The 13823-nt window shown below is 35.1% G+C and overlaps 1 protein-coding gene across 10 annotated transcripts in view; it reads left to right on the top strand.

Annotated features, from left to right (window-relative positions):
* Positions 1-12318, top strand: part of LOC113392986 (uncharacterized) — a 60132-nt gene extending 47814 nt beyond the window's left edge. For 6 of the 10 annotated variants that reach the window (XM_064216439.1, XM_064216434.1, XM_064216438.1 and 3 more), the window contains 13 exons: positions 8-164; positions 254-2545; positions 2829-2949; positions 3025-3273; positions 3368-3473; positions 3551-3803; positions 4142-4564; positions 5127-5286; positions 6681-6789; positions 7460-7573; positions 7895-7987; positions 8683-8839; positions 9221-12318. In XM_064216439.1, the coding sequence (XP_064072509.1) occupies positions 8-164; positions 254-2545; positions 2829-2949; positions 3025-3273; positions 3368-3473; positions 3551-3803; positions 4142-4564; positions 5127-5286; positions 6681-6789; positions 7460-7573; positions 7895-7987; positions 8683-8839; positions 9221-9388 (4402 nt within the window). In that variant the 3' untranslated portion in view covers positions 9389-12318. Of the gene's footprint in view, positions 1-7; positions 165-253; positions 2546-2828; positions 2950-3024; positions 3274-3367; positions 3474-3550; positions 3804-4141; positions 4565-5126; positions 5287-6680; positions 6790-7459; positions 7574-7894; positions 7988-8682; positions 8840-9216 lie in introns of all 10 variants that reach the window. The other 4 variants (XM_026629659.2, XM_064216440.1, XM_064216437.1 and 1 more) reach the window with 4 other exon arrangements.
* The last annotated feature ends 1505 nt before the right edge of the window (positions 12319-13823 follow it).

Below are 13823 nucleotides of genomic sequence, written 5' to 3'. Positions count from 1 at the left end.
CTTTTAGGCATCCATCCGGTAACAATAATGAAGATTCAAATGAACCGACAGACACCACAAACGAAATGAGCAATTCAGTTATCAAAAGTCAAAGCTTACCAAATTTATATAGAAGGAAACTATTAAGCAGTTCCATCAACTCCGCAGCATTAAGCAATTCAACGGTAAGTACCCGTGAAGGTGATAACGAGAAATTATTAAACCAATAATGAGAGCTTGTTTTCGTAACTCTTTAACACCTTTTCTTTTTTAGGTCGACTCTTTTACAGCCAATCAAAGGCTAATTGGAACGTCAACTTGTATGAAAGTATACGATGTCTCACAAAATCGGTCACATTGTAGTCAACATTCTGAGCCTATGAGTACGTCTTCTACTGAAAATCAAACGTCTTCTGATAAAAGTCAAACAAAACAGCAATCTTTTAACTTGGTCAAATTGTTTATGAAACAAAAAAGTATTAGTAATGATGGTATCGTAGGGATGGATCAACTTGATCGATCAGAATGTTGGCCATCTAGCTCAGGTGGAGAGAGCGGTGAATCAATGGGCGAACAGAAACTTGGAACATTAAGAACTGTTCCTTCTGAAAGACCTCAAGTTGAGCTACCACTTGAAGCATTCGAAGAAACATCTTCGTTGGTCTATGAAGAAATTAGATCGTCAAATCCTTATAATAGAGTATACGACGAAGTATTGATTGAAGAGGAAGAAACAGACGGATCAAAATTAAATGAAAACGAATCTCATCTTTATGCCGTAGTAAATAAGCCGCAAATAAAAAGAACTAATGTTAATGTTTCAAATAGTCCGTCGAAATTAAGAACAAATAGAAAGTCATGTTCCTCTCAATCTTCAGCCACAAGTGTTAGTATCTCGAGTTGTTCTGAGTCAGATGGCACGCAAATCACTAGAATGAATCGAGTACTACAACGAGAATCCTGTGATACTAAAGCCACGTCCACCCATCTTGAAGCTGATACATCAGACAAATGCATGCAAACATCAAATTTGCAGGTTTCAGGAATGTCACGTGACCGTGAAATATTCAAAGTCATAGAGCCTTCGTTTCTTGAAAAATTAAAAGAAGGAGATTGTGAAAAACCAGTCTTCGTACTATATCCCAATTACACACTACCAGATATAAGCTTTTTGAATGGTAAACCAAATATTTATTTAAACCCAGTAAAAGTAAATTTATCTTCTAAATCGAATGAAAGCAAAAGAAACAGAATGCAAGGAAAAGGTAAACGACCATTTTCATGTAATGATGTTGAGATGCTTAAGAAAAAAGGCCTCGGTCATATAAAAGATTGGGACTCATTAAACTTTTTACTACCGCTAGAATGTAGACAGCTGTTGTCTGAAGTGCCTGAACTTATGCAACATATGAAAGAGACAACGTCTAAATGTGATAAATTTTGCAATACACATTCGAAACAAAAGAATCGGCCAACCAGTTGTGATTGCAATAATTTAACAGGACATCCTACTGCAGTATCATCTAGTTCGAGTACTGCTACACAACCCTCATCAGGATATAGGGGCTCATCAACGATGTTAACAGATTCTTCAGCCCAAAATAGTCCCGCTCCAACAGGAAACTTTAACCCATTATTTGTATATCGTTATGACAGCGCCACGAGTTCCGAAGCTAGCTGTGCCAACAATGATGGCTTACGCATAAATCCTACTCTACCAAAACGTTCTTTATCTATAGCGGAACAAAACAGATTATTGAAACAAGGCGAATTTGCGCCCCCGCGACCACCTTTGCCAAAGAGTATCTTACGCAAATCTGCTGACAAAACTCGAAAATCTAGTCCACACACAAAACGATATAGTATGTTCGAGTTAGATGAGTTCATACAAGATCCAGTTGTTTGTGCTACAGCTGCGGTAGAACAAAAAACTAAGAGAAGATCGCTACAAGAACCTTATTATCTACAAAATCAACCTAATTTCGATTATAGAAAAAATAATGATTTGGCTGCTAAAAGGCTGTCTCAACAATTTCTTGATGCCGCTGAGAAAGATGCAGATTACAATGAATATTATCAAGACGAAGGTGTTGGAACAGAGAGTAGTTTAGAATCGGGAAAATCTAACGAAATTAAGTTCCACCGACCACACACGCCGCCACTTCCAAAACCAAGGACAAAGAAAATGGAATATATTGATTTTCCACCACCCGGCGCACTCATAAGCAGCGCTGATTTACAACAATTAGAAGAATTTCTTAAGCAAAGTGGCATCAGCTGCCAGAACATGGATGAATGGGATCAAAATCAAGTTCAAAAGGTAAGAAGTCAGGTTACGAAGTTTCTTCAAATGAAACGTTCCCAGGAAGAGAATCAAAGGTCTACAGATTCAAGTACAAGTAGTTGCAATAGCAAGAAATCTGTTAGCTTTGCACAAAAGCCGGATGCCAAAGCTGAGGGCCAACTTTCGCAGACTAAAGTTGTAGACGAACTCAAAGTGGCAACTCTAACCACTCCACCCAATTCTCCCAATATATCAGCAATGGTAGCACAAAGACATTATCAGGTAACGTCAATTTTTTCCATATCAATCTGCATCATAGTGCCATTTAGTGCCTGTAAGTATTTTTGTTCTTTTTATTTATCTTTATACTCAATCATGTATTTTTCTTTCTTTCCTTATTTAGGTCAGCGTTATGTTATTGCAATTTTTTTTTTCCTTTTAATCACAAGTATTTTTTTTTTACTCATAAATTCTTTATAGTTTGCTTCTTTCATTAGCTACTTCATAACTGAAATAGCTATGGTATCTTAGTTGCAGTATCTAAATATGCTTACATTGCTTCTAGGGCAAAAACTTAGCTGAAATACCAATTTGTGAAGAAGGTGAAGTGAGTCCCGACGAATTTTTGAGTCCAACAAATGAAGGGAGACAGAAATATGATCTGATTGATATGTCTCAAAAAAGAGGTAAATAATCTGAATGTAAATTTCATTGTACTTTATTTCGTAAACTTTTTACTAACAGTGATTTTTATATTGCAGCTTTAGTCTCAAATGTAACGGATGCAGTTGAAATGTTGATTCAACATTTTTCGTCCGCCACCGACCAAGCAGAATTAGCCTTCTTGGGAGACTCAAAACAATCGCCAGCCTGTGCGAAGATAGCTCTAAACGCTTTGTGCCCAGCACTATACGCCATATTTAGAGATGGCCTAAAAGAAAACATTGAAACATCTTTCGGGGCAGTCAACAATTCTGTTTGGCAAATGGTTGAAGCAACAGCTAGACAGGGTAGATAAAATATATTCAATATTTATTTCTTATTAAAATTTATTTTGTTTTTTCGTTACGATAAATATTGATATAACTAATGAAAATTTTACAGGGCCCATAACAAAGTCTCTTAACGAACTAGTTTTGAGAATAAACTGTGAAGACGCAGTTACGGAAGGACTAGTAAAATTCAATGCATTCATTTTAGGCTTATTGAAGTAAGTACATTTTTGCATATGAATTAGAATTTTGACATTTAATTATCATCTATGACTGATGTTTTGATCTTTTATAGCGCACAGTCAGTAGATGCGTGGGTTTCGTACGTGCGGACCAGAGAGTCGATTCTATCAAAACACTACGACCCCGACTCACTCATCCTGGCAGGGTGCGTGGGCGAATCGCGCTGTAGAGCTCTCTTGGACACTTTGCTGGCCAGTCTTGAACCACTTAAACTACTGCCCTTCAACCTTGACCTCATGTTTGAGATGCGGGAACTGCACCGGAGCTTTAAGAAAATTGAGAGCGACATGCGAGCTGCCAGTCGGGTGAGTGTACACAAAAACTCTTTCTTTGATTCATTAAATTATCTGGCGATATCGAAGTAAGTACATGAAGTGTCATTCGTGCATTGACATCATATTGCATATCTGCGCAAATCTGAGCAAACATCGCTTTATTTGCATTTTATAGTTTATTGCATGTGCTTTCGAGACACGACACGCCGCGAACTGATACCTAAAGCGAATAGTTTCGTGCACAGCTTCCATAAAATGCAAATAAGGTGCGATCGATATCGGTAACTTTCAAGGACGCTCTTCTATTTTCATTCTAACGATGGATGGTCCTTGCATGATTTAACAAATTTGATGTATTTAATTAACAGCCCACTTCGATTAACACTCCGCCACTAACACTGAACCAGAAAAACCTGCTGAAGTTGGTGCGTTCGATGCAATCCAGCGCCATTTCGAGCGACGACTGTCAGACTAGTGTCATAATGAGACATAAAGAACCAAAAAACAAGGAACCATCCACCCCCGATCTTTTGAATGATTCAGCGAATGTTAAAACTACAGTTGAAAAGAATAGACCGAGATCATGTGTCAATCCGAGTACGATAGGCTACGACATTTGTCCTAACAATAGCAGAATAGATTTAGAGAATAACAGGAGATGGTCAGGTGTTCACCTGGGATCAAAACTAATGCAAGCGTTCGACCGATTGGTCTTCGACGACAGTGACGATTACACTGATAGTCTAGAGAACAATAAACCCTCCACTAAAACGACCGGCAATGACATGAAGGTAACTGGGAGGGAGTCTGGATTGAATGTTCCTTGTTTGGTAGCATATTGTTTTGTTTGGTCACTTTGTTTTCAGGATTACATGCTTCACGCTTTTCATGTGTTTATGTTTTAACTCTGATTTTGCATATTTTTTGCATACATTATTATTTGCTTATATCGTTATATTTGTTTCGTTGTTTTTTTTGTAAACCAGTCACAACTTACATAAGTCACCAGTGAGCAGGAAACTCTGTCGGCGTCACGCCACAGGGTTTTTCACATAACCTGCGGTTTATGTGTTGATGTTCAACACACTCGTAAATAATACCGAGCTTGCATGAAAACAATATAATACCTAGAGTTTAGTTTCAGTATTTTTCAAACTTTATAAACAAATATTTGTCTTAAAGAACATTGATAATTTTAAATTTATTATCTTATATCAAGTTTGACTAAAAACAAAACTGAAGTAGATTAGTACTAGCATAGTGTAGGAACAAACTCTTTCGTCCAAGTTTGATTTTCCAGAAAGAGAAATGCCATGAGGTTTGTTACAATGTGCTATTTGCATTCGTTCGCAGCTGGATACGAGTGGAGAAGAACATTGGCGACCAAGCTCAGCCAACAGCAGCGCGAGCGGCCAGACGGGGACGGGCAGCAACAACTCCGGCGGGAAGTTCCGCCGCTTGCAGCTCAAGTGGGAGATGTTGAGCAATGCCGAGAGCCCCGTCACGCCTTCTGGTAAATATTAATTTCTAATAAAAAAAGTTTTTAAAAAAAAAAACCAATTCTAAGTGTTAGTGTCAATGAAATGCCATAGATAATTTAATGTTCTGATTGAAATATTATTATATTTTTTTAGTTAAAATCAAGATAAGTCGAAATATTTATTACATAGGAAATGAGTAATGTTTTTTTCTGATACAAATCGAAGTTTATAAGGTTCCTTTGTTCGTGTTCCCAATACGAAACGTACGTGAGCATAGTAGATAAAATCTTGTCATATCAATAATCATACAAATATACTCTTCAAAGTATTTTGCAATCCGATAAACTTATATCAGGTACAAATACATTTAAAATAATATTGAAAACGAATGATTTATATTAATCAAAAATATGTATTTTTTTTATTGACATTTATTCATCCTGACAAAATATTATATGATTTATTCTTAGATCGATTCTCGAATATTCTATAGTGTTTTATGACCCACAAGTACTTTCAAAGTATCAACTCTTAATGAATACTGATAAACTCTGATATAATACAATGAATTGCGTTCTTTATATGGCGACACGCAGAATGGTAACTTCCGTGCGGATTTGGTGCCGTTATTTAACACCTAATAAAAAATTGTTTTTATTACTTACGTACATATAGAATTGGCAATCTGATAGGTATAAATTTATCTTAACGTACATATTATATAGCTAGTTTGATTTGGTACAACAAGCCAAGTGATTCTTAATTACCTAAAAGGCTTTGAAGGTTTCATACAATAACAGTAAAAGTTCGCAAACGTTCCGCCCTGATAGGCAAGCTCTTACTTTTCTATAAATAAAAAGGTTTGTGCCATAATTTTTTACATCCCTACTCTCCGGGTTTACGTTCATTTTATAAGTATTTCATCCGTAACATGTAGATTTATTTACAATGTTCGATGACGAATTAAACAAACTCATTTTTCAAGTGTTTAATCTACAACCCCATGAAATCGTTAATTCAAATTTTGGAAATTATTTCTCTAAATCTAAATTTAATTGTAACGTTTAAACAGCCAGGTCTTACTAAATGATATATAACATATTACTTTAAAGTATAAAAAATATATTGTGATAAATATGTCCTATAATTCATGATGATAATTGTACAATTTGGACATTGTCACAAACATTGGCAGGAAACATCTATAACGTGGCCTGAATAAATGTTTATCTTCCACACACATCAATCATTCTTTATAAAACATGTCGCTCGACAAATGATCGCATTTTGTTCAAAACGGTGCCTGTAACTTGAAGATTTATGTTTTGATCAATATTTTGAATTTTTTTATTTATTGAATTTAAATGAAATCAAATTACATTGCTATTTTTTTATAATGTATCTTTATAATCTTAATGTACTTTAGGAGAAACGTCACCAGCTACAGCCAGAGGATCCAAAATTCCACGACCGGTATCATCACCGGTTCGTCCTCAAGCGCCCGCTGTACAATCACCCGCTAAGAACACGCACAGGTAAGACCAGTTCGTTAAAATTTTTATTTCAGATATAATGTATTGCTAAGCGACGTAGTGTTTATTTGAATTGAAGGGTGCAAGAGGGGGTTGACTCATACATTCGGTTGGAATCATTTGTTTACACTATCTTATACAGCGGATAAAATACCGTGGAATTGATATTTGTTGAATTGCACTATGCGTGCAACTTGACCCAACATTTAAAATTACGATTCGTAAGAGCTTGTAATATTTGGTTCTAAAAACATTAATGACTGATTTAATTAAATAAAAACACGTATAAACAAATTTCACAGGAATTATATTTAAATCGACTCGGTATAATTGTCTTTTTCGTTAATAGAAAGGGTGATGAATAGTTGAAACCCAGCTGTTTTCATTTTGTAAAGCAGAATGAATAATGAATTTTATACGTGACCTCGTTTCAGTTTGTTGTAGGCAGATTTCGCTTTAAGCGTTGGGAGTGTTAATATTAAGAGGGTTGAATAAACAATACAACCGGTTTTATTTAAAATATAAAAGCGGAGGTTTATGTTCCGAGAATTTAAAATAAATTAAATATTTGTTATTTTAGATTTAATCTTATTTTAATATAAATATTTTATTAATGAGAACGGTATCTATCTGAAGCAATGTGTTAATTAAAATTTTAAATGTTTTATACCAGAGGCATCCCTGTGCCGGTGCGTAAGAGCTCGTCTCCAACCGCAGCGACGCCACGAACCGCAAACACCGGCCGAACAAATACTGCAAATAAAAAACCACCGCAGACCGCAAACAGGTACATCGTAGAACATAAATGATAAATATATCAATCAAATATTAGATTATTATTTCAGTTGATAAAACTACTTACTTTCAAATTTTAAAGGATTTAGATGCTCTGTTATTAAAAATATTCTTCATTGATTAGATTCTTATAAGAACTTTTTATTTAGAACAACATTTAGTTTAAGTACATACAATAATGGTGGAGGCTTCTTGATAATTTTCTAAGTTCTTGTTATACATAATATGTTTAAAAATAGTGGAAATGGGGCTTTATATACTTGTCACCAGCACAATTTTAATAAGCTTTACTTGATATGTATGCACGCTTCAGAGTAATTCCCGAGAAGTCAACAAGGAAACCCGCGGAAAAGACACGAGTGTCGAACGTTGCTGTTAAAAACACTATCGGTGCTAAGAAATCGCTGTATGTACTATTATTTATCACATGGAGATTGTAACTTCCTCCATGCTCCCTAACATCACTAACGGTAACAGTTTGTTCCACTAAACGTCTAACAGCATGATTGCATGATCTAACCAAAGGGATTTAGTTCATTTCCGTTGTCAAAATATTTTAAAATATATTTTACATAGTGTGAAAAGTGATGCTGATTTAACTGAATAATATTTTGGAAATCTTGAGTTAACCCCGATAACATGTTACATGGAATAATACTTAATTTTTTGTCATATTATTTTTATTAATATTCAAACTGTCGAAAATAAAATGAAACAGGTGCAGACATTTGACAAACATTCGCTCTAGGTATCTCTAATTAAACAATATAAAAACGACTATGTATATCATAAAAAGCACATATCTTATTATTATTATTTTATTATAAAACTTTAATTTCTTGATGTTCTTTGTATTCATTATTTTATTCCTTGATGTCGTTTTCTTATTAATAAATTCTTACGCAATCGGTATGACCTTACACTATGAAACATCCGAAAAAAATAATCTTAAAGATTCTGTTATAATCGCCCCTTTTACACGACGATTGCGTATTTGTTTCATTGGTATCAATAGCTTATACCTAGCGTGTTTTTATAAGACATAACCGTCGCAAAGTCGATGCCATGCGTGGGTAGTCCTCACTGACTCGATCCCGACAGGGCGTCGCGCGTGGACGGCGCCTGCGCGGGCGGCGCGCCGCGGCCGGCGTCGCTGCCGTACGGGCGCGCCGCGCCGCCGCCCGCGCCGCGCCGCGCCGCCTCCTCGTCCGCCGCGCGCGCACACGCACACCACGCGCACCAGCAGAAACACAAGTATCTTCACCCCTTACTCTTTCGTTGTACATGCACGGCGATCTTGTAGCAACTGCCAGGGTCTGGCCCGCTGCTGGCCGAAGGCCTCTTCCTGTGCTATGAGAAGGTTTTATACTATTCCGCTACAATGGTCCGGTGCGAATTGGTTGATACACAAAAGAAATAATTTCATCCGACAAAATATGTAGGTTTACTCGAGATGTTTTGGAGATTCATTATACATAAAAATAAAGAGGTCCATGGAACCGCGACTTCGTGTAAGATCCATACATTGCATCAGCTTCATTTTGTCTGATAATTCAGTCAGAACAGGATAGTTCTATTTTCGAGATCAAGGTTGAAAGATACGGCGATATCGAAGTTTGTCTTGTTATGTTTCAGATACGTGAGAACGCTCTGGCATAGATTGCCATCGGATTCAGGCCACCTCGCGTTCAACGAGGGAGAGCGGTTGCGACTCATCCTCGAGGTGGACGACCAGCACCTGCTGTGCTGTCGAGGGGACCAAAAGGGTTTGGTTCCCCGCGATGCAGTCCTGTTGGAGGACTTCTGATATTGGCAGGGATAGCCCGACTGGCAGCCGCACTGGCGCCCCCTGCGCATGTCCTCCAATGTTGGCAAACACTAAGTGCGGTCAGTCTGCTTAATCCATGAATAAACGTAGTTTTCTGAACAAAGTGAACTCGAGGCAGTTGTGTGTGCAATAGTGGATCCGGATGGAACTGAGATTCGAACTACTAAATCGGTTGTGGTTGTTTGTGAAAGAACGCGTTAGTGTTGAGGTGGGCGGTGTATATATAATAGACAGTGAATAGTAAACCCGGTCGTCTTGATGCTTGAAATTTTTATAGTCTATAATATAATTTATGATGTTACCCAAATCTAATTCTCATTCAAAAATATATCGAAAATGTCTTTGAGCGGGGATTTTCTCGACTGTGATTATATTTATTATAATTTATTTCAAATTAATCTTTATAGCTGATTTTATCTTGTTGACTATTAATTTTTAAGACAATATGCAATTCTATTTATAAATAGTCTTTGAATTTTTTGATAGAAAAAAAATTCTTCATCGGACTGAACGTACCCGTCGAGGCGATCCCTGTTCGACGGCTAAACATGACATCACTAAAATTTTCGCACATTCTTAATTCTGTAGTACAATCTAGTCTTACGTTTTAAGGCACGACTTTGTCTCGGACTGTATATACTTTGTTGTAAGGAACACTAATTGTGGGTATATTTATTGCGGGTGTATTTAGATCATGGCATTTAGGAATTAATATGACATTCGCTGTAAATATTCCTGCGATGGGATGTGATATAGATATTTACTGTACTCTAAGGACAAAATCTCGTAGTAGCTACAAACTCCAATTTACTTATATGATTAATAATCGTAACACACTGAGAGAAAGACGCCTGATAAAAAATAAAAATAGTTAAATTTAATGGGAATTGATGTCTACATATAACGATAATATATGATAATATTGTTAGTCTTTATTGATATTTAAATCGTGTCTACCGTGTACATAATATTTATACCAAATAATCGCCGCCGAGCGCTAAACACGTGTATCGATTCTATATTAAATGAACCTCGTCTAGATAACGTATCCTACACTTTAAACGACTCGTCTGAGATTTGCTGCAGACTTGTTAAAATTTGTGAAGTCACTAACAGCATGTGGCCTTTCCTCGTCAACTTCCTCTCACGGGTTTGCGGTAAACTATCAGTCAGTACTTCTATCGATTCCTTCTACAAACCTCCTCCGTATGGTAATAGGAAGTTTAACATGGGTGTGGAACTAATCGCATGACCTTCACCGAACATCCTTTCCTATGGCTTTCTATAACGTACTACTTTCTAGAACGTTCTCTTAGGTGTTGGAGTGTAACGGCCTCGCCCGCTGACCGCATGCGCCTCTCCACAATCATTCCTGAGCCCCAGCACTGTAACTGAACGTCACTATCACGGCGCCAGAGTTCTGGACGAAAGCATACCTTACCTGTATCGTTATAAAAGTCAATCTCCTCTGACACTCACTTCGCTTTACGCTAAGTTACCGAATTATTGTGATACTCAATCATATCACCGCTTTACGCCGGGAAACGAATAGAAATGATATTTTTGGTATTTGTATTGCTCAAGCGGGGACGATTTATCGGATGTTATATTGAACACAGATAAGTTATAATACTCTAATTGTAATCTTGTTATACTCGTGATTTTAACGACATTATTCGTCTATCGTTGTAATATTATTTTGTAAATAAATATTCGTAAAATATAAACGAGAATATTCGTATTAAAAATTAAAAAGTCAAAATTGTAAGGTAAAATTGAATAATGCACGAAACAGTTCCTCTCGTAGTCCGTCGTGCTGTCGAGTCACATTGGTGTTTTGTAGAAATGTTATCGTAGAACAAATTTATGATGTTACTGGCGTCTTTCTCGAGGTTGATGTTGTATTAGAGCATGCCAATTTCAATGCAAACGAAGATGTTCTTCGTCACTAATAATGGCGGAGAACGAAATGTGTTAGGACTGTACCATAGGAGAATATTGTATACAATAATTAGATCTAAAATGTTATCTGTAGTACGTTCATACATAGATATTGTGAGTACCATTATATGTTTGTATTATAGATCCATTATCGCGTTAGTGTTATTGCGCTTTGTGACTGAATGATGTGATGTGGCCTTTGTATGTATTAAATATAATAGTTACATGTGTGCGTGCGCTTGTTGCATCTGTCGGTGTCGTGACGTCTACTTAACTGCATCCGGAACGCTTCGAAAATATATTATATTGTATCATATACTCGTGGAAATCTCTAATAGCCGATTAGATATCACTAAACTATGCCTTAAAATAATCGTTAATCGTATAGTCCGTGAACTGATACAAAAATTATTGTTCGCTTTGAAGCTTGAAACTAATCGCTTGAGAATTAGCGCATGTATTAACTTTAGAGGAGTTTGTTAGTTGTAAGTTTTTATCAACTGTTTGTATTTGGAAGGGAGTCGGAAGTTAATTTTGATAAATGATATTCCTGCGCGCTCATTTTAGGAAGCTGTGAAGTGTGAATGGTGAGATGTCCTCTATTGGTACAAACGGTTAAGTTATTACGTTCTTTACGTGTAAATTTTATTTATAATTTTTAATTATTATTGGGATCAATAAGTTGAAATTTGAGTTAAAGATTTTATTTTCTTAGAAAAAAAAAAACAATGATTAAACTTACTAGATTTACGAAACTCGACGAACGACTGAGAAATTAATTCCGAATATTTATAAGTTAACTCGAAAAATCATCCTATGTTTTTATTCGACATTCATCCAACATTATATGTATTGTTTAAAAATATTATTATTGTATTAAGTGCCATAATTTAATGAATTAACAATGGATAAAATATTATTATAATGCATAACCATGTACACCAATAAAACAATATTAAAAAAATAAATGTTGTTTCAATAAATTCCTTCCAATTCATAAGAGAACATGCGAGCACATCAATTGATTACATAAAAAAGGCATCACTACATAGTATCAAAGTCGCTACCCGCTGTCTGTCTGTCCCTATGTATGCTATATCTTTAAAACTACGCAACAGATTTAGATGCGGTTTTTTTTTAAAGATAAGAGTGTTTATTTATTTATTTAATATTTGGGAAACAAACAGATATAAAATATAATCTGATAACATAATACAATTTAAATATCACATTATCCAGCGAAGTTTCCACCGATTGATAAAACATAAAATGCACTCAAATATTTTAACACAATAAGATAAAAAATATTGGACAATATTAAAAGTATATAATTAAGTTAATTTAAGATTGTTGAATATTTTATCGGTTTGTAATGTGATATCGTAAATAAACACATTTTTGGCGCTTACATTGCAAACGATGGCTGAACCTTACGAGATAGATCAAAATAATATACTACAGTATTGTACACCTTAAAACGGTCTACAAAAATATATGGTATGGTATATGTCTATTTCTTAGGGATAACCTACAATAACCATTTTGTATCCTTTACTTTTTACGAGAAATAAAGGCTTATTTACGAAACGATTTTAAGCAATACAACATTAATCCTTATCCAATTAAATACATTGTGCATTTAATATAGATTAATATGGCCATTTGCTTCTGAGAACTAAGATTAGTTTTGGCCCATCGGATGCCATAAAAGCTTCTATATTATAATTACAACCACAATATTAGTACAGACAAATAAACAACTTTGACATTGAATGGACGTGATATCATTGATCGAAATCCTGAATAATCTATGATATTCATTATCGATTAGAGACAAAATATAGTTTTGAATGTCGGCGGAGTTGTAATCGGAAAGTAAAATTAAACTGGATATAAGCAATAGGTTCGAATAGTGTGGTTTTATGGATAAATATTTATTAGTCAGAGCTGTTTGTAGTGCATAATATAGTTGAGCTATTAGCAAATAGCATGGAATATGTAAAATTTTCTGCTTATTCGACTGGAAGAGGGTATAATATGTCTATTATTATATTTGTAATGTATCTTGTAAAATGCTTGATAACTATATTTATTTAATTCTCTCAGTCGCGGGGTATGATCGGTTGTCAAATAAAACACCTTTTAACATCAATATAATTACTTTAATAAAATTGAAAAGACAAATCACAAAGTTGCAGATTATATCGTGTTTATTTGTGAAAAACTATTTAATTTTCTAATCATAAGTTTAAAAGAGTGTTTTTATTTATTTTAACTCTACTATTATGTGTTAGTTTTCTTGTGTTTGTTTAAATAAAGTAAAACTATAATATGATAAGTTTTACAGTTAATATTGATGGAATGCAAAGAAACGCATAAATTAGCTCACCTATTTTTTCATTTGTATATCATTCTTAACCTAAGACAGTAATGATCATTGATATAATTTATTTTCTTTAAATACTAATTGTAC

Source organism: Vanessa tameamea, chromosome 12 (assembly GCF_037043105.1).
Source record: "Vanessa tameamea isolate UH-Manoa-2023 chromosome 12, ilVanTame1 primary haplotype, whole genome shotgun sequence".
Lineage (NCBI taxonomy): Eukaryota > Metazoa > Arthropoda > Insecta > Lepidoptera > Nymphalidae > Vanessa > Vanessa tameamea.
Note: the sequence above shows the minus strand (reverse complement) of the source record. Positions and strands in the feature narration are given on the sequence as shown.